The sequence below is a fragment of the Pteropus alecto genome, unplaced genomic scaffold, assembly GCF_000325575.1.
Source record: "Pteropus alecto unplaced genomic scaffold, ASM32557v1 scaffold68, whole genome shotgun sequence".
Classification (NCBI taxonomy): Eukaryota; Metazoa; Chordata; class Mammalia; order Chiroptera; family Pteropodidae; genus Pteropus; species Pteropus alecto.
In genome coordinates, this window is record NW_006441386.1 from 6,851,897 (window position 1) to 6,872,390 (window position 20,494).

The 20,494-nt window shown below is 47.2% G+C and overlaps 3 protein-coding genes and 1 pseudogene across 3 annotated transcripts in view; 3 read left to right on the forward strand and 1 right to left on the reverse strand.

Moving 5' to 3' along the window:
* FKBP6 (FK506 binding protein 6) overlaps window positions 1–398 on the reverse strand; it is a 16,082-nt gene extending 15,684 nt beyond the window's left edge. The window contains exons 1-2 of the mRNA XM_015594584.1: window positions 342–398; window positions 136–253 (exon numbers count right to left, since the gene is read on the reverse strand). Coding sequence (XP_015450070.1) covers window positions 136–253; window positions 342–398 — 175 coding nt within the window. The remainder of the gene's footprint in view (window positions 1–135; window positions 254–341) is intronic.
* A 2,254-nt stretch (window positions 399–2,652) lies between these two features.
* On the forward strand, window positions 2,653–2,770 carry LOC112485316 (annotated as a pseudogene).
* Window positions 2,771–5,026: 2,256 nt separating this feature from the next.
* On the forward strand, window positions 5,027–12,690 carry TRIM50 (tripartite motif containing 50). The gene is made up of 6 exons (XM_006918559.1): window positions 5,027–5,429; window positions 8,429–8,524; window positions 9,424–9,654; window positions 9,766–9,788; window positions 10,764–10,888; window positions 11,913–12,690. Exons 1-6 carry the CDS (start codon window positions 5,031–5,033, stop codon window positions 12,500–12,502), a joined length of 1,464 nt encoding a protein of 487 aa, XP_006918621.1. The 5' UTR covers window positions 5,027–5,030; the 3' UTR covers window positions 12,503–12,690.
* A 2,917-nt stretch (window positions 12,691–15,607) lies between these two features.
* NSUN5 (NOP2/Sun RNA methyltransferase family member 5) overlaps window positions 15,608–20,494 on the forward strand; it is a 7,649-nt gene continuing 2,762 nt past the window's right edge. The window contains exons 1-4 of the mRNA XM_006918560.3: window positions 15,608–15,769; window positions 15,859–15,978; window positions 16,457–16,631; window positions 16,722–16,830. Of these exons, the coding sequence (XP_006918622.1) occupies window positions 15,677–15,769; window positions 15,859–15,978; window positions 16,457–16,631; window positions 16,722–16,830 (497 nt within the window). The 5' untranslated portion in view covers window positions 15,608–15,676. The remainder of the gene's footprint in view (window positions 15,770–15,858; window positions 15,979–16,456; window positions 16,632–16,721; window positions 16,831–20,494) is intronic.

Genomic DNA, 20,494 nt, shown 5'->3' on the forward strand with positions numbered 1-20,494 from the left:
TTTTTTTTTTTTAAACGTAGCCTCCCCTCACCCCCAAAGTAAACTGCAGTGAAACGCTTGCTGCCCTCGTAACCACCAGTCCTCTCATATCGCCAGCTTCCAGAGGACAGAGGGCACCGGGCCCGCAGGCTGTACCTAGCACCGAAGCATCCGGTGTCACCAGCTCGCCAGCACCCTCTCGGATGATGTCCTTCAGCACACCCCGGTCTCCGGAAATGTCCAGCATCCATTGACTTAACTTCTGGTAGGGAGACTTGGTGGGAATGAAACACAAGACCTGTGAGCCCTCAGACTGCACCCTGCCTCTGGCGCCCCAGCCCCTGACTCGCCAGGACCCTCACCTGGCTAGGGGCGCAGTCCCCTCGTCTGACTCCCGGGGTCCGGGTGCTCCCCACCATATCCACGCGGAGGAGCGCTCAGTCCTATCGCCCTCTCCCTGCCAGAGACTCCGGGAAAGTCCCGAAGGGGATGACTCCCTTCCCGCCTCCGCCTTTATACCCTGCGGTCAGCTCCAGATGGCAGCATTCCGTTCCCGGGCCTCGAGGAAGCGCTAATCGCTTAGTCCCAACCGCAGCCAACCGCCCTTGGGCTCACTGAGGGTGCACTGGGACACGCGACAGGGGCGCGCGGTGCACCATGGGGCCCGTGGTGGGAAAAAAAAACAAACCTGCGCAGCAAGTGGTGGGAGCGTGTGGTGAGGCATGTAGGGAAGGCGTGGGGAACGGACATGCGACTGGCGAGGACTCGCTGTGGGGCACGTGATTGGGGGAGGGGACACGCAGTGGGGCACGTGATGGGAGTGCACCAATGAGGACAGGACCTCGAAACGGCCTGCTGCTGGAAGGGTCAGGCCTCTCAGCAGTGCGTTATTTTCACCTTCCTTCCTTCTTTGTTTTCCGAGAAGTTTAGGCCGGGCCAGGACTTTAAAGTCGGACTGCGTAGTTCCTGAGAAAACAAAATGATGGCTCTCTCAGTTTCCCGTCACCGAATCCACAGAATCTGCTGCACCTACGCCTTCATGATGCAAAGGAAGAATGGCCCCGGATCCCAGACCCTCTGGCTTGGTCCCTGGGTCCTTGCGCTCCTGCCTGCTCAAGGACTTTGGGTACCCTTTCTGTCCTACACCAGTTTTGCCTCGGCTACTGTATCATTTCCTTCCGTTTATATGTGTCTGAAAATTTCCTACCATAAAACAAATGAGCTTCCCTTTGTCCCACATCTCCCTCCTGCTACAGGTGGCCCCAATCCTACTCTTCACAAAAAACTTCTGGAAAGAGTTGCTGCAGAGGCTTTTCATTTGCTCTGTATCCACCTCCTCACCCTCCATTTTCTCTCCAACTCACATTAATATTACCACTGTGCCCTGCTCCTGCCACTGCTTTTGTTGTCCATCAGACATCTCTTTGTCCTCAGATTGCTGGACTCTTGTCAGCATTCGATGAAGTTGACCTCTCTCACCTTTAAATGCTTTTTCCTTGGCTTCTGTATTTGTTTTCTATCAATGTTGCAACAGATTGCCACAAACCTAGCTGTTTAAAGCAACACCTATTCTTTAACAGTTCTGTAGGTGAGAATTCTAACGTTGGTCCCACTGGGCTAAAATCAAAACATCAGCCTGATTGGAGGCTTTGGGGGGAAATCCACCTCAAAGCTCATTCAATTTAGAAAATCCGGATCCTTGCAGCTCTAAGCCTGAGGTCCCCATGTCCTTGCCTGCTGAAAACCAGGGACCACCCCTAGCTTTTAGTGGCCTCTCTCCTGTCTTTGTACCTGGGCCCTGACATCTCAGCAACAGTGTGCTGAATCCTTCTCATGCTTGGAATCCTCTAGCTTCCTCTTCTGTAGCATCTCTGACTCCAGCCAGAGAAAGTTCTCTGCTGTTAAGCGGTTATGTGATTAAATTGAATCTACCTGGATAATTCAAGTTTATGAGCATAATTACATCTTCAAAGTCCCTTTTGCCATGTAAAGTATAATCACAGAGTCCGGGAATTAGGGCATGGATATCTTTAGGGGGCCATTCTGCCTCCCACAGCTTCCTAGTCACCGCTCACTCTTGATGTTCCTCCTACCTCACTGTCCCTTCTCAGTCATCCTTCACTTCCTGACCTCTAATCGTTAGCAACCTCAGAGCCATCCTTAGACTCTTGCCCATCTCTGTTTTCAGTCCCTAAGAGATCCCAGCCTTTCCTATAGGTTTAAATATATGATATATATAGGTGGTATATATATCTGGCCAGCCTAGAGCCTCCCAAGTGCCAGAGCCCCAGGTGCCTGTGTCCAATTGCCTTTTTCAGTGGTTCTCAAAGGGTTAGTCCCTAGATGAGCAGCATCAATGCTTGTTACAAATGCAAATTTCTTGGGCTCATGCCTATACTCCTGAATCAGAAACTCTGGGGCCAGGGCCTAGAAACTGAGTTTTAACAAGCCCTACAGGTGATTTTATTGTTTGCTGAAGTCTGCAGATTGTTGGGCTACTCATTTTTTCCCTGAATGCCCTCAGGCATCTGACTCTGGATCCCGTTTCTAGTTTGTTCACCTTGATCTTCTCTGTATGTCATCGGCTTCACCATCCATCTATCCAGGTGCTCAAGCTACTGTGATCCATTATCTGCAAAGTGGCCAGAATGATCTTTAAAAATATAAATCAGAGTCTATGGCCACGCCACCCTTAACATGCCTGATCTCATCTGACCTCGGAAGCTAAGCAGGGTCGGGCCTGGTTAGTACTTGGATGGGAGACCACCTAGGAAGACAGGTGCTATAGGTGTTTAAATAAATAAATATATAAATAGAAATCAGATGATATTCCCTTGCCTTAAAACCCTCCAGTAGCTCTCACTGCCCTTGAAATGAAATCCAAACCTTTGCCCTAGTCTACAGAGCCCTCTTTGCCAACCTCTCTGGCTTCATCTTTTGATATTCCTTCTCCCTTACTACACTCCAGCTCCAGCTACCCAGGTCTACTTTCTAGTGTATCTCACAAATACCAAGTGCTTTCCAGCTTCAGAGCCTTTGTACTTGCTGACCTACTGCCTGTTCCACCCTCCTGCATCCTTTCAGGTAGCTGGCTTCTGTGTATTTTTCGGGTCTCACCTCAACCATCCCTCCTCAAAGATATTGCCCTGCCCCTTGCTAAAGTGTACCTCATGCAATCTGTCCCCCTTTCTCACATTGTTTACTTCTTTCATAGCATTTACCACTATTATATTAACTTGTTAATGACCTTATACACCACTCCTATCCCATACATCATAAACTCAAAGGATGGAAACCTTGTCTGTCTTGTTCTTTAATATATTTATAATACCCAGCTCAATGCTTGACATGTAGCAGGTTCTCAATAAATATTTCTTGAATTAACAAATAAATTTAGCTTTCTACCTGTCTATACCAGACCTTAGTCTTGCTTGTCACAGGGGTGGCAACCTCCCTGGCTGGCAGACATTGGTGCTTGGGCCTGTGGAGGTTGTGGCCTGCTGTTCCACAGATCCTTGTGTTTCTAACCTGTCCTTTCCAATCAATAATTTCCCTCCATACCTCTGGGAATGTACAGTACATTATGACTTGTATTTTATACATATAGCATATATAGTATATTATTAACTGTATAACAAAATGTCATTGGACTTCTAAACCTTTGAAAGACTTCATATAAAAAAATTTCCTAATGCAATAATATTGAGTAAAGAACTTAGACACAAAAGTACATAGTATGTGATTCTGTTCATTTGAAATTCAAAACCAGCCCACAGATGATATGAGTCATGATAGTGGCTATTCTTGTTAGAGTTCTGACTAGCGGCAGCATGAGGGAGGCTTCTGGGTACTGGAAATGTTCTCTATCTTGATCTTGAGTGAGTATGTATATATGCAAAGAGTGAACATCAAGTATATGATTAAGATGTGCACTTACCCCAATTAAAAAAATCTAAATAAGTAAACTAAAATATCTTTAAAATAAAGACAGAAAGATTCAGAAAGATTGTACCAGGACACAAGTCCATTCCTGTTTGGGGTCAGTAAGGTGTGAATGGGTGCCCAGTCTCTGTCTCCACCCCTTCCCCTTGCCTGGCCAAAGCAAGCACCTGAATGTTACAGTTATCAGAGCTGGCCCAGCAGAGGCTGCCTCCCCAGTCCCGTGATGTGGCCCAGTTTCCACCTGATTCTGGGTGACCTTGAGGATATGGGGGTGTTGCTGGGAAAGGGGAGGAGGAAAGGGGCAGAGACTAGGTGGTGGAGCAGGCATCCAGCTGCAATCCCCGAGTCTCCACTCCTGCTATCTCATCCTGGGGAGAAGAGGCCAAGCCAATCCTGTCAGCGATGCTGGTTTGAGGTCCCAGTAGGAGGCTCGCTCAGTGGATCCTGAGAAGCCAGGTAGTTCCACACAGGGGCTCTTCCTGGGTCTGCTGGCGACTTCAGCTCAGTGCTTCTCTCGAGACGATCAGTTTTCACAGAAGAACTGGGTGGGAAGTTAAGATAAGTCCCAGACTCTCCAGAACAGTGTTGTTCTAAGACAGAACTCTCTGCTTTAGAATGACCTGGGAGTGTCTATTGTCAATGTAGATTTCCAGGTCTCACTAGAGATGTGTGAAGGAGTGACTCAGGAATCTCTGTTATAAGTATACTTGCAATGGTTGATCACCAGCTTGAACACTCACCTCAAAGATGGAAAGGAACTTTGCTTGTTTGTGCTGTTCGGTTCTAGGTCAGAACCCCTGCTGCGGCTGGAGTTGCCATTATTTGTCATTCCAAATGACCCTGCAGATGGCCCCTTTCTTTCATGTTTCCCTCCAAATCTGAGTGAAAAAAGTAGACTCATATATCTTTATGTGACCTTTGTTTTTCTTTTAAGCTCTTTGTTTTAAAGATGGGAAACACCCAAAGTTATAGGGGGTTAGGACTGAAATCCAAGACTGGAGTCTGTAAGGCCCTCTTAATCTGCAGCAGCCCTTTCCAGGGGTTTGGGGGCAGAAGGTGTGGAGGGAGCAGGTTTAGGAAGGTGCACTGTATTCCATCCAGCATCGCGGATGGCGTGGCAGGTGAGAGTGCCAGAGCTGGAGGACCGCCTGCAGTGCCCCATCTGCCTCGAGGTCTTCAGGGAGCCCCTAATGCTGCAGTGCGGCCACTCCTACTGCAAAGGCTGTCTGGTGTCCCTGTCCCACCACCTGGACTCCGAGCTGCGCTGCCCCGTGTGCCGGCAGGAGGTGGATGGTAGCAGCTCCCCGCCCAACGTCTCCCTGGCACGGGTGATTGAAGCCTTGCAGCTCCCCAGGGACCCAGAGCCCAAAGTCTGCGCGCACCACCGAAACCCACTCAGCCTCTTTTGCGAGAAGGACCAGGAGCTCATCTGTGGCCTCTGCGGCCTGCTGGGATCCCACCAGCACCACCGGGTCACCCCCGTCTCCACTGTCTACAGCCGAATGAAGGTAGGCAGCAAGAGTGCTGAGGGGCGAGGAACCGGGGCCACCTTGGGGGCACAGGGAGCCCAGCGTCTGAGCTCTCTGGAGCCATCACTTGGCACAGAAGTGTCCTGTCCTGCCGGGACCCGAGTTCCCTTCAGCCCCGTCCTGGAGCAGAGCCCCAGTGCATTCACTATTCATCCACTACACTCCGAGTAGGTGCTGGGGATTACAGCAGTGCATGTGATGGAGCATGCCCCAAATCACGTGCTAGCCCTTTCCTGGCTTTGTTTCTTTGTAGCCCTCATTTTGTTTCTTGAGTGCTCCTGGGACTGCACTCTTAGACACACGAGGGCAGGGACTTTGCTTTGTTTCCTTGGGTACCTCTGTGCCTGGCATGTAGTAAAAGCTCAAAATGTATTTGTGAAATCAATGGATTCTTGTCCTCCTGGACCTTTGCCTCAGGTCTACCAGATCATAATTTAAGATAATAAGAGCGAACCATCTTGGGTTAATTGTTCATCTAAGGTTTATGAAGTATAGGGTTGTTATTGTATTCTATAAATGAGGAAAGTAAGGCTCAGAGAAGGTAAGGGTCTTGTCCAAGGTCAGACAGCTTGTCAGTGGCAGAGCTAGGACTCAAACCAAGGCAGTTTTCTTTCCATTGCAACAATCAAGAAAGGGCAGGAAGGGTTCTTGGAAGTGAATTGTTATAGGGTGCCTGGCCTGGTGTTTGAGCGGGAGAGGGGCATAAAGGTGAAAAAATACAGGTGAGGAGAACAGGAAAAGGAAGAGCATCCAGAGCTGCAGGCAGAGGGCCCCTTCTTGTAAGCTGTTCTAGGGGTTTCCTGGCTGAGTGCTCTGGGCAACATTTCTTTGCTCCTTCAGCCCTGAGAGACAAGTAGGAAACTTGCACAAGGCCAGCCAGGTCATCCACCAGCCCCTCCTACCCACAAACACTTACTGGGCTTCTAATCTGTGTTGGTGCCCATGGTGCAGTAGTGGACAAGAGGTTCATCTGCCCTGGGGGAACTCACAGTCTGGGGGTCTGACAGAGTCCCATATGTTGGGTGCTGCCTTCAAAGTTAAATACAGGCAATGGGGAGACTACCTAGAACATGGCTTCTGCATCATCTCAGGTGGTCACAGGTTTCCTAGAGGAAGTGAACTGCTAAGCCAAGATTTGAACCACAAGGAGGACTTGATAGAAAAAGAAGAGAAGGAAAAGCACTCCAAATATAAAGACAACATATGCAAAAGACCAGGAGGCAAATGGCTTGGCATATTTGAGGATTTATATCATTCTATTAAGCTCAAGGGAGGGTGAGGTAGGAGCGAGACGGGGTAGGTGAAGTAAGCACAGCACGGGCCAGGTCGTGGAAAGGCCTGTGTGACACATGGTGGGATCTGCAGTTTATACAGAGAACCATGTAGAGGGGGTGGGCCTGGAGGATTTTAAGCAGGGTTGTTGTGTAGTCTGATCCCTCTTCAGGAGGGTAGATTGGAGAGTGAGGCTGGGTGGTAACTGAAGGTGTGGAGAAGGCCCACCAGGGGAGTCTGCAGACTGATAAGGGAAGACACTGATGATACACCCCAAGGAGCACCAGAAGATTTGGGTAGAGAACCCCGAAAAGGGGACAGAAAGAATCAACGGAGGGAGTAGGAACACTGGCTGAATATGGCCTCCTGGAAATCAGAGGTACAGAGCATTTTAACAAGAACAAGATCACTTGTGAAGTGTCTGCTGAAAAATGAAGAGTCTGTCAGCTTTAGCAGTAAGAATTGATTATCTTGGCAAGAGTAGTTTTAGGGGAGTGTGGAAGAAGAAAACCCAATTTCAATATAATGAAATAAAGCCCACATTTTATTAGCAGACAGCTGCCCAGGAGAGAAGGAAATACTTGGGAGCTTGCTCGTTATTTCTGGCTAGGAGCTAGGGTGCAGCTTAGGTCTTGGTTTTGGATGTGGGTTTTTGTGATCTCAAGACTCTGTATAATGTGACTAAATTGTTCCTTTAAAAGATCCCTTTCATGCATTCTTGTCTTCTCCTATTGATTGAGGTCTCATGATACCTCATTTTCATAATTCTGTTTCCTCTCACTGTAGCCCAGTTGCTGAGAAAGAACTAGTTCCATCTCTCTGATTTAGGATTACCTTTGGAATGCCTTTCTTGGGCTGTTGTGAGATCTGATGCCTCTTTACCCACAGAAAGGGCTCTGTGTCCATTTATCCCCACACTGGCATTATTCTTTTTACCCTGCTCCCTTCCTGAAAGGCTCTTGCAGCTGACTTCTGCTTGGTAACTATCTAAGCCAGAGTTTGTACACTCCACAGGCACAAAGCAGCAGGGCCCTGGTCAAGTAGTACAGCTAGATGGTGGTCTAAGTGGTCCTGCTCGGATCCCTAAGGCTAGGCTGGATTTGGAGGCAGGGCAGCCCAGAAGTGAGTTTACTTTATCTTTGGGAGGCCCTAAATCTAGGCCGAGCCCAAGCCTGCCAGGGATGGGTTCAGGTCTTTATAGCATATGGGGACTCACCAGGTGTAACCTGAGCCACCACATGCACCACTTGCCTCACTTGGGGACAGCCCCTTTGTGATGATTCTTGATCAAATGCCTACTAATTCTGGACCTCCTGGTGACTGAAGAGTTTACCTGGTATGTACCCTACAGGAAGCATTCCATGCAGGGAGGATTGGCTTCAGACTGGCAATCACCCCTTCTGGATATTGTGCGGTGACTTCCGGTGGCTGTAACAGTGTTTAGCACTTCCCTCCATGTCTTAGAGAGGGATGACATGGAGATCCTCTTCTGCCTGGGCAGTTCCTATCATCAATGTAGAATATTCTTGAATAATCTTAACTATTTTGAGGTCAAGGGAAACTGGGTAGCTCTGATCTCTGTCCTGGTTCCACTGGAATGCTAGTGGCCATTGGGATGCTCCCTAAAAGGGTGAGACCCAGGGCTGGCCCCAAGGAACTGAGAGGGTGAAGGGGTCAGCTACAGGGCCATGGCATGTTGCTTCCAGGAGGAGCTTGCGGCCCTCATCTCTGACTTGAAGCAGGAGCAGAAAAAGGTGGATGAGCATATCGCCAAACTGGTGAACAACAGGACCAGGATTCTCGTGAGTGTCCTTTCCCTCTGCCCTTTCCCATAGAGCCGGGTTCTAATTTGTCCTTTACAGGAATCCATGCCTTCTATATAAAGCTGAAATTCAAAGCATTCCAGGGCAGGGTGGGGAAGGTGTAAATCCTCTCAGGGGAATTCAACCCAGTTGTCAGGACTGTCTCCAAGTTGGCTTGTGTCCTCCATGTCCTTGGGACTCAGATAACCCAGAACCCATGTCCCAGAGGTAAACAGCCCTAAGCAAGGGCATGATTCGGCCCGCCCCAGCCTCCTGTGTCTGCTTGACCTTGACAGTCCATGTGGTGCCTGCTCAGCACCTGGAGCACAGGGGTGGAAAGGCCTGAAGCCCTCCTTGGCTATCTGCTTTTCCTCATTGAGGGGTATATCGGGGCTGGAAGGGTATGAAGCCCGGGCCCTGCAGGTGGTCATAAAACGGGAGCAGGAGCCCAGTATTCCCAAAGCACCTCTTACCCTTGAGAGGGACGGGGCATAACCCTGTTGGATGGAGACAGAACTCAGGGTCACACAGGAATCCTGGTTATCTCCAAAACGTACTCTCCCAGAGACTTTCAGACTTCTTTCAGCTGTGGAACCCTGCGATAAAGCAAAATCTTATATGCACATTTAATAGTTAAGCCAGGAAAAAGCCGAGCCGCTGCTTTGAAATGGGAACTGGGGGCTCAGCCTTGGCTCTGCCACTATTGCCCACCACCATGGGCCCCCATGGGATGCCCAGTCGCAGTGTGAACATCTGGGCAGGAGTCAGTCCTGGGACTCAAGTACCAGAACTAGCCTAGTCAAGAAGGCCCAAGCTGCCAGGCTCTGGGGACGCAGAGGTCAGTCATTGCTAGGTGGCTCTGCTGCAGCTCCAGTCACGACAGGCCCTCCTTGTCCCAGAACGAGTCTGAAGTCTTCAGCTGGGTGATCCGCCGTGAGTTCCAGGAGCTGCACCACCTGGTGGACGAGGAGAAGGCCCGCTGCCTGGGGGGAGTAGAGGGTCACACCCGTGGCCTCGTGGCCTCCCTGGACATGCAGCTGGAGCAGGCCCAGGGCAAGCAGGAGCGGCTGGTCCAAGTTGGGCATGTGCTGGAGCAGTTTGGTAACGAGAGTTACCACGAGTTCATCCGGGTGAGTGGACAAGGGAGTATGCCGCATGTCAAGGCCCTCAGAGCCTTCTACTCATAACGACTTTTGCATAGCCTCTGCCATGCCCTAACCCACCTCTCTCTTGTCTTCCAGAACTACCACTCCATGGCCTCCAGGTAATAACCTGGGAGGGAGCTCTCGGCATGGGTCGGGTGGCTGTGGGCACAGGCATCTCTTCTCCACCATTTCCTCCCTTCAGTTGCACCAGTGTCTCGGGAGCAGCTGCCCACATCTGGCTCTGTACTGGGCCCAGGGGAAACAGAGATGCAGTCGTGTCCCTGTCTTCAGGGGTTTCGCAGACTGGTGGGAGGCAGACAGTAAACTATGGTTACATCACTGTGGGTACCTAGAACAACAGAAGTTCACACAAGCTACAGAAATAACACAGAGGAGGTGGTGACTGTGGGGCGGGGAGAGATTGGCAAAGCTGTGCCTGGGTGGACAGCTGAGAAGGGGGAGGACAGGCGTTTGGCAGGCAAGCAAGTACATGAAAGGGCAAAGTAGTATGTGGACTTGGGAATAAGTTCAGTATTGCTGGGCTGTGAAGTATGACACAGGGTGACACAGGAAATGAGGTGGGGGAGGTGGGTAATAGCCATAACGAGGGTGCTTCACACCTGCACTACAGCTTGTGGGAACGGATTGCATTTAGGGACAATTTGGTTAGGAGCATTGGTTTCAATGAAAGGACAGAGTATCTGATTGGCTCTGCACAAGGGTCACCGGGTAGAGAAGTAGTCCTGAAACATTAGCATGCATCAGAACCACCTGGAGGGCTCGTTAACACATCCTCACTGGGCCTCAGTAATCAGTTTCTGATTCAGCAGCTCTAGGGTGGAACTCGAAAATATTTGCATTTCTAACAAGCTTCCAGGTGATGCTGCTGGTCCTAGACCTACAATTGAGGAACATCGATGTATTTTCCCTTCCAGGAAGACAGATCCTCTGAGAGTGGGTGGAGGGGAGGAACTGATGGGCATCCAGAGTGCACAGTCTTCTGAGCTGTGCAGTCTGGTTGGACTTGCATGTGGGTGCAGGGGTGGGGTGCACGGGATGCAGCTCCACCATCATTATCAACTGCTGCCCCCTAGAGCAGAGCTGCAGCAGGTCCGGCCCTTGGAAAGTACATTCAGCCCCATCTCCTTCAAGCCAGGCCTCCACCAGGCTGACATCAAGCTGACTGTGTGGAAAAGGCTCTTCCGCAAGGTTCTGCCAGGTGAGAACCCAACCCATCCTTCCTGAGGGCTGCTGATATAAGGTACAGAGGAGGCTTGAGAGCACAGGAGTGAAGTTCCACCAAACAGCCTGGGTTCAAGCTAAGCTCCATCGTCTATTAACCAGGACAAGTTGTGTAATTTCTGAGCCTCGGTTTCTTCATTTGTAGAGAGGGGCTATTAACAGCCACCTTGCTAGGCTGCCTATTTATAAATATACATATATACACATGTGTGTATAGTTTAGTGCTTATAAATATAGCTATTGCTCTATCAAGAGAACTAATTTAATTAACTCCTTCATTACTGTCACATAAAGGAGATCAACAGATTGATTTCAGCCAACAAAGACAAAAACAGTTTATATAAGAGAAAAAGGGGAAGAGGAAAAAACCACAGATAGTCTACAGCCATGCAACCCTGAACGTGCTTGATCCGGTCTGATCTTGGAAGCTAAGCAGGGTCGGTCCTAGTTAATACTTGGATGGGAGACCACCTAGGAAGACCAGGTGCTGCAGGTGTTAACACACACACACACACACACACACAATCTCTCAACTGTGTGTTGTTTGCACGTTTTTGGTGTAAACTGATCAGCTGGCAGCTAGCAAAGAGGTTAGTTGGGATAGTTTGTCCTCAAATAAGCTGCTAAGGTATCAAAAAAACAATTTTGTTTTGGATTTTCCAGAAAACCTGGGGAGTTTAGCTGTGGAGCACAAATGACAGGCTATCTTTCAGGTCCTTCCATCAGCACCTCCGCCTTAGGCAGACCTGCACTATGTTCCTCACCAGAAGGCCTTGGCTCACAGTTGTTTATTTTTCCCACCCTTCAGGAATCATTTTATTACATAAACATCCTTATGGTGCCTATTCTGTGCCTGGTCCCTACTAGGCCCTTAGGATACAGAAATGAGGCCTACGCAGTTCCTCTCCCGAGGAGCTCAGGGCCTCTAATCAACCTGTCTTGGGACAGGGTCTGCTGCCCTCTATGTGGCTTGAAAACATCTTTTCTCTGGTATTTCCTAGCCCCGGAGTCTCTTAAGCTGGATCCTGCCACTGCCCACCCTCTCTTGGAACTCTCTAAAGGCAACACGGTGGTGCAATGTGGGCTACTGGCCCAGCGACACGCCAGCCAGCCTGAACGCTTCGACTACAGTACTTGTGTCCTAGCCAGCCGAGGCTTCTCCTGCGGCCGCCATTACTGGGAGGTGGTGGTGGGTAACAAGAGTGACTGGCGCCTGGGGGTCATCAAGGGCACAGCCAGTCGCAAGGGCAAGCTGAGCAAGTCCCCAGAGCATGGCCTATGGCTCATTGGCCTGAAGGAGGGCCGGGTGTATGAGGCCTTTTGCTGCCCGAGGGTGCCTCTGCCTGTGGCCAGCCACCCCCACCGCATTGGCGTCTATTTGCACTATGAGCAGGGAGAGCTCACCTTCTTTGATGCTGACCGCCCAGATGACCTGAGACCACTCTACACATTCCAGGCAGACTTCCAGGGCAAGCTCTACCCTATCCTGGACACATGCTGGCACGAACGGGGCAGCAACTCACTCCCCATGGTGCTGCCCCCACCCAGTGGGCCCGGCCACCTCAACCCCCCACAGCCCATCAAGCTGTAGAGTTACTCCCGAGGCTGCCTGCCCACAGGCCCTTCCCATCTGCGCACGAGGACTTGAGGGATTCTGCTGGGTCCAGGAAGCAGAGATGACGTCTTTACTGTTTGGGGAGGTCTTCATGCCTGTGTGTCCCTGGAAACATTTAAAGATAGGAAGAAAAGGACTATAGTCCCCCATCAGGCAGGGGTTTACTAACCTATTGTCAGATTATTAACCTGCTTATTAACCAGCAGAACTAAGCCCTAGTGTCCATGAGTCAAGCTGGGCTTCCCTTGGTCCCTCCTAACCATGCTCTTAGTTTTCCAGCTCTTTAAGTGATTTGCAAATATTAATTGCTGTACGTACTGCTTTATGGTTGGGTCTTTTAAAGCAGCCCCAACCTCTGGTGGGGCCACAGCTTGTTTCTACCCACTGCCCATTAGTCTATAGTTAAAAGTCACCTGAACCACTCTGTCATTGCTCTGTCCTTAAAGACCTCTCTTGACTTCTCATACTTTAGATGAGATGAAAATGACACTAATTCAAAGCAGAAGCAAGTAGGGGCCAGATGGGGGTGCAGCCTGCTCCTGAAAGCTGCTGGGCACATGGGGGTAGGCCCAGAGCCCATGTTTGTTCATGGTGAGCCTGCCCCTGGCCACAGCTGATGGCTTCCACCCCAGACCAAGGCTGGGGCAGTTGAATTCTCTCCCAAGAATCTGAAAATTGGAAGAGAAAGAATGATTGGGGCTGAGTCACCTGAGATCTGGTGCTTTAGATTCCAACTTCGTGCCAGTGAGGTCTGTGGAGCCACCTAAGAGCCTTCTGTGGGGAAAAACTCTCCCTTGGTGCCCTGGCATGTAACCACGTGGGCAAAGGCTTGACTGACAGCCTGAATGACACTCTAGGAATGGCAGAGGATGGAAGGCTTGTGAGGTGCTGCCTCAAGGCCAGGTCCACTCACCTCCTCATCCCATTGGAGACTGTCAGGAGACATCACCTCCCAGGCGCTGATGAAATATAAGGCTTTATGCTCTACCTCCCTCTGAATAGAGTTGCAGACTATAAAACAGCTTAGCTGCATCTAGAACTGGCTCCTCACAAACAGGATATCCCATGACTCATGTTGCAATTACCAGCCCTTTGACTTCCACATCATCCTTTTTGGTGTGTGCAACAAGGATGACATGGAGCTGGCACCTTTGGCTAATCTTCCTTCTGCTGTCTATGTAAATAAACTGAATCAAATGGTATTTGTCGTATCTTTACTGGCTGAATCTGTCAGGCCTTGGCCACTGTGTGGTTGACACTTTTCAGACCTGGTTTTTTGGCTATACAGCTCTTCCTTCAGTCCCAGGACTGGGCTGAAGACTGTCACACCTCTATATCCACTCTCCACCCTTCTCCATCCTGCTCTGTGTCCTGGGAGGCTGGCCCTGATGGAATGCAAAAGGCTTTGGCTTCCCTTTGGGCCTCAGATGGGAGGGACTTGCAGGAGATCCCAGGACAGGAGAGGGAGTTTGAGGTATTTATTTTCCTGGTTTCCTGCCTGCTGGGTTATGGGATGGCAGCTTTCCTATACTAGACTCCTGGCAGGTGGCCCTCTCCTTCTGTCACTCCTCCCTTGTTCCTCAAGCCTGGTCTTTCTCCCAAACACCCATAACGCTAATCATGAAAAAAAAAAAAAAACCCATCAAATTCTAATAGAGGGACGTTCTGCAAAACACTAACCAGAACTCAAAACCATCACTGTCATCAAAAACATGGAAAGTCTGAGAAACTATGAAGGCTGAGAGGAACCATAGGAGACATGACAACTGAATGTACTGTAATATCTTAGATGAGATTCTGGGACAGAAAAAGGACATTGGCTAAAAAACTAAGGAAATCTGAATAAACTGTGGATTTGCATTAACATTGGTACACCTGTTACCTACTCGAAGCAGGAGGGACTGTTTTAGGATGGGTCACAACCAGTTGTCCAGCACCACATCAATTTATGTTCTCTTCATTCAACAGATATTATGTCCTTGTTTTGAGAAACACTGGTCCACCTGATAAAGAAAGATGAGTGCTAAGAGAGACAAAGGTTTACCCTCATGGAGCTAGCTGGGGAGATGGAATAAATCATAATCATATATAATAGGTGCTATGAAGAAAATAAAATAGAGGATGTGATTTGATGTTGGGGATGAGGAGGGGTTCCACTAAAAGATCACTTATGAACTAACTTGGAGCTACGGAAGGAGTTGGTTAAACCTTTAGACTACTTAGCAATTTTAATGTAGACTGGAGTCAACCCTCTTGCAAAATGCTTGAAAACATGCTGTTAGCAATACGAAGAACATATGGGCTGGATACTCTAGCCCACAGAGGCCTGCATACTAGAACGCTTGAGATACACGTGTACATAATAACCTATTATGAACCAGTAATTACATGGGTGCTGGGGACACAGACAACTACTGCACAATCCCTGTCCTCTCAAGGGTCAGGCTGGGGAAACACTCCTATAAATGAATCATTACAATAAATACATGAAAGGTTAACCATTTGGAAACAAAGTTAGAGCCCTTCCTCACATCATGTGTCAAACTTAATTCTAAACTTATTTAATATTTAAGTGTGAAAAAAATGAAGCCATAGTGATTTCTACATTGTAAGTGTGAAAGGGTTTCCAAATGTGACACCAAAGGCAAAAACCATTAAAGGAAAAATTTTAAAAATGAAAACACCATGTTGTCCAAAGCAACTATTAACGACATTAAAAAGCAACAATAAACGAGGAAAAAATGGCAATACTTAAGAGTATATGATGTTAATATATAAAGTGTACTAAGCGTAAGATGGTATAAGAGTGCGTGAAAGACATTGACATGTTATAAAGAATACAAATGACCAATAAACATAGTCAATCTCAATAGAAATTAAATTAAAACAGCAGTAAAATCTCACTGCCTATCAGATTGGCAAAGATTAAAAGAAAAAAAAGAAGAGCTACCAAGAAGTGGAGAAATATGCTCCCAGCGTCAACCTCCTCACCCTAACAGGGGACTGAACCGACCGACACACGCCTTGGGGAACTCTGATTAGCACGGGAGCTTCCGGGTCCGGAACCTCTGTGCCCTTTGACCCCGGAAGTTCAGGCGCAGAACCGAGAGTGCTTCGCGACAGAGCTGTAAAGGCAACTCGGAGCGGAGCATGGCGCTGTATTCGGCGGCGGCGGCTGTGCTGGCGGGCGTGGAGAGTCGCCAGGGTTCCATCAAAGGGTTGGTGTACGCCAGCAGATTCCAGGTAGCGGGGATCCGGCCCGGGCGTGGGGCGGGGGGGACTAGCTTGTGGCCCGCCCCGCTCTCAGCCTGTGCCCTGTTGGCCGTGCGCAGAACGTGAAGCAGCTGTACGCGCTGGTGTGCGAGACGCAGCGCTATGCCGCCGTGCTGGATGCCGTGATCGCCAGCGCCGGCCTCCTCCGTGCCGAGAAGCTGCGGCCTCATCTGGCCAAGGTGATGGGCTGAGTAGGGTGGGGCGGGGCAGGGCAGTGAGCCCCTTCTAACTTTGTACCGACTCCATACGCCTCACTATGTGACGTTAGTTGTTCCTCTGAAATGAGGACAAGCAACCCCTTGCTGAGTTATTAATTGGGGTAGGATGAAAATGCTTTAATTTCGTGCCTAAAAAAGAACAAAAGTACGAAGTAGCATTGGCAGGGACTCTTTAGGTAAAACAGAAGGGTGATGTTGACGAGGAGGGATGAGATCCATAGCTCTGCTAGTGAGCAGCCATGTGGAAATGGTTCAGGACTGAGAAGCAAGACATCAGGTTCAAATCCTGATTTGCCGTTAATTTTGTGTGTTCTTGGACAAGGACCTCACTATTACCTGTTAAGTGTCTGGACAGGTGGTCTGTTTAGCCTTTCCTGTTACAACACTATGGCATTTGAAGGTATTAATGCTTAGGGTTTTTTCGTTTTTCCATCCCCAGGTGCTAGTGTATGAATTGTTGTTGGGAAGAGGCTTTAGAGGGGGCGGGGGCCGATGGAAGCCTTTGCTCAACCGGCACCAGGCAAGGCTTAAGGCTGAGTTGGCCCGGCTCAAGGTTCATCGAGGTGTGAGTCGGAATGAGGACTTATTGGAAGTAGGATGCAGGCCTGGCCCAGGTAAGCTGAGTTGTGGCGGTGGTGGGTAGCCATCAAGCCCTTGGAGGAGAGGGCCATGTACCTGTCCACTCACGGCTGATTGCTTCCTAGCCTCCCAGGTGCCTCGATTTGTGCGGGTGAACACTCTCAAGACCTGCTCTGATGATACAATCGATTATTTCAAGAGACAAGGTTTTTCTTACCAGGGTCGGGCTTCAAGGTGAGCTTAGGACCCTGCCTGGCTGCCTTCATCCAGGGAGGTACCTGGGGGCACTGGGGAAACATAGGAAGTAGAAAGGCTGGTGGTTGTGACTCCCGTTTTCTATTTTTACAGCAGTTTCTATATTCTCTTCCAAGACTTGTCTTCTTTCATCCCTTAAACATTGACTGTCCTGGGAGTCCCTTAAACATTGTTCTAATGTATCTCTCAGTATCTTCTCTAGTTCAAACTCCTACTTCTCATTATTCCCATCTCCCAGTCTCGACTTCTCTCTCATGTTCTTACTCTCAGGCTCATATCAGTGTTTCACAATTGCCACATGTGGGAAACTGAATCTTCCTTCTGAACTTTGCACCATTTTTTTGTTGTTGTTAAAGCACGTTTATTCAAAATTCAAGATTAAAAAGTAATCCTTCCAAAAAATATACTTAAACAAGTTATTGGATTATTTTTCAGCATTCTTTTTTTAAACTGAGGTATAACTTACATTAGTTTCAAGTGTACAATGTAATGATTTGATATTGCATATCAAATATATTGTATATATTGCAAAATGATTACTACACCCTCCACCACACACTTAAAAATTATTTTTCTCGTGATGCAAACTTTTAAGATTTACTCTTAGCACCTTTCGACTGCTATTACATCCTCGTGACTTATTTTATAATTGGAAATTTGTACTTTTTGACCCCCTTCACTCATTTTGCCATCCCTCCCCCCATAAATGTGTTCTTTGTATGTGTGAGCTCATTTTTTGAAGATTCCACATATAAGTGAGATCATATATTTGTCTTTATCTGACTTATTTCACTTGGAATAATGTCCTCAGGGTCAGTCCACGTTGTCTCAAATGGCAAGATTTCATTATTTTTTATGGCTGAATGATATTCCACTGTGAACACAAGCCACTGTCCTCTGACCTTTTTTTCCCCCCTTTATTTTAGTATGCTGTGGGCCATAGAATAAGGACTTGGGAATGATCAGCATGGTATCTTCATGGTCTGGTTCCAGAGGTACTAGCACCTCTTTCTGAGCAGGGAAATAATTTAAGACTGGACATGGTTTCCTTTGAATATCAGGTCCTGTGCCTGAGGGCATTAAAAATAGTAACTCTCCCTCCTCATTCCCTGCCACAGTAAAATATCCCTGTATTTTCAGGGTCCTTGTCCTGCCCCTTCTCTAAGCTCACAGTACAGTATTTGTTTTAGAAACCCCATCTGCGAGGTTTTCAGTGACTCAGAATGCTCTACTGCCTTTAAGAAAGATTGAAATACACTCCTGCTGTGCCCCGTTCCTCCCTCGCAACTCTTGCCTGTGTTTGTTTGGATCCCTAACCCCCAGAACCACACTTTTGAGATGGACACACTGTCTATAAACCTCAGGATAACTTGTCATGATGCAGATTTCAGGCAAAATAAATGTTTTAATTAACAATGAAAAAAATATTCTACTGTGTGTGTGTACACATACCACATTTTATTCCATTGATGGACATAAAATGTCTTGGCTATTGTAAATAGCGCTGCAGTGAACATAGGGGTGCTGTATCTTTTTGAATTAGTTTTCATTTCCTTTAGATAAAAACTCATAGTGAAATTGCTGGATCACTTGGTAGTTCTGCTTTTAATTTTTTGAGGAACCTCCATACTGTTTCCCACAGTGGCTGCACCATTTACATTTCTACCAGCAGTGCACAAGGGTTCCCTTTTCTTCACATCCTTGTTGATAAGTCCCATTGTGACAGGTGTGAAGTGCTATCTCATTGTGGCTTTGATTTGCATTTTCCTGATGATTAATGATGTTGAGCATCTTTCCATGTACCTGTTGGCCATCTGTATATGTCTTCAGAAAAATGTCTGTTCAAATCTTCTGCCTATTTTTAAGTTGAATTGTTTTTTGCTATTGAGTTTTATGAGTTCTTTGTATATTTTGATATTATCCTTATCAGATATGACTTGTAAATGTTTTCTTCAGTAGGTTGCCTTTTCATTTTGATAGTTTCCTTTGCTGTGCAGCAGCTTTTTAGTTTGATATAGTCCCACTTGTTTATTTTTGCTTTTGTTGCCTTTGCTTTTGGTGTCAAACCCAAATCATTGCCAAGACCAATGTTAAGGAGCTTACTGCCTGTGTTTTCTTCTAGGAGTTTTATGGTTTCTGGTCTTACATTTAAGTTTTTAATCCATTTTGAGTGGAATTTGGGGTATGATATAAGAGAGTGGTCCAGTTTCATTCTTTTGCATGTGGCTGTCCAGTTTTCCCAACACCATTTATTGAAGAGACTATCCTTTCTCTATTATATAGTCTTGGCTCCTTTGTCACAAATTGATCATATATGTGTGGGTTTATTTCTAGGCTCTCTATTCTGTTCCATTGATCTATTTTTTTTTTTTGTTTGTTTTTTTACTTTTTTGATTACTATAGCCTTGTAGTATAGTTTGAAATTAGGGAATATGACGCTTCTAGCTTTGTTCTTTCTGAATATTTCTTTAGCTATTTGGGTTTTTTGTGGCTTCATATAAATTTTAGGATGGTTTGTTCTATTTCTATGAAAAATGTCATTGAAATTTGATAGAGATTGCTTTGAATCATGAGCTTAAAATATTTTTCCATTTATTTGTGTCTTCAATTTCTTTCATTAATAGTTTTCAGTGTACAGGTCAGGCCTTTCACCTCTTTGGTTAAATTTATTCTGAGGCATTTTATTCTTTTTGATGCACTTGTAAATGAGATTTAAAATTTTCTTCTGATAGTTCATTTTTAGTGCATTGAAATGCAACATATTTTTACATATTGATTTTGTATCCTGCAGCTTTACTGATTTTGTTTACTAGTTATAAGAGTTTTTTTGGTGGAGTCTTTTGGGTTTTCTATATATATGTCACTTACAGATAGTGACAGTTTTACTTCTTCCTTTACAATTTGGATACTTTTCTTTCTTTTTTTGCCTAATTGCTCTGGCTTGGACTTCCAGTACTGTGTTGAATAAAGTGGCCTTGTCTTGTTCCTGATCTTAGAGGAAAAGCTTTCAGCTTTTCATCATTATGTTAGTTGTGGGATGGTCCTATATGGCCTTTGTTATGTTGAGGTATGTTCCCTCTATACCAGCTTCGTTTAGTTTTTGTCATAAATGGATGTTGAATTTTGTCAAATGCTTTTTCTGCATCTGTTGATATGATTTTTATCTTTTAATGTATCACATTGATTTGTTGAACCATCCTTGCATCTTTGAACTTTCTATTTCCTGCATTTCCTCTTTTAACCTAACAGATATTACAGTTATGCACTCAGTTGGTCAAACCAGAAACTGAGTCATCCTAGATGCTTTCCTCCTCTCCCTCGTCATTCACTACTCTGACTTCGGCATCTTTCTCAAATCCACTCCTTTTCATCCTCCTGGACATTACCTATTCATCATTTCCTATCATGATTAGCAGAAGAATCTCCTAATTTGGTTGGCCCTAGAAAATTCTGAAACGTAGTCTGATGCATTACTCCCCTGCCGAAAACCCTTTCTTCGCTCTCCATTGCGCTGTGCACCCTGCTTTCTCTTCAAGCCCATCTGCCATGGCACTCCCACAGTGCTTCTCTCTGCCCTGATGCTTCTCCGCTTCCTGGACTCACTCCTTGTTCTGTCCTTTGACAACTCTGCCTCTGCTCTTTC

Bases quoted from the DNA above. Each gene is read 5' to 3' on its own strand.
- TRIM50 (XM_006918559.1), top strand. From the start codon at position 5,031: ATGGCGTGGCAGGTGAGAGTGCCAGAGCTGGAGGACCGCCTGCAGTGC. The intron at 8,525-9,423 runs GTGAGTGTCCTT...TCCTTGTCCCAG, and splicing joins ACAACAGGACCAGGATTCTC to AACGAGTCTGAAGTCTTCAG. The intron at 9,789-10,763 runs GTAATAACCTGG...GCTGCCCCCTAG, and splicing joins TACCACTCCATGGCCTCCAG to AGCAGAGCTGCAGCAGGTCC.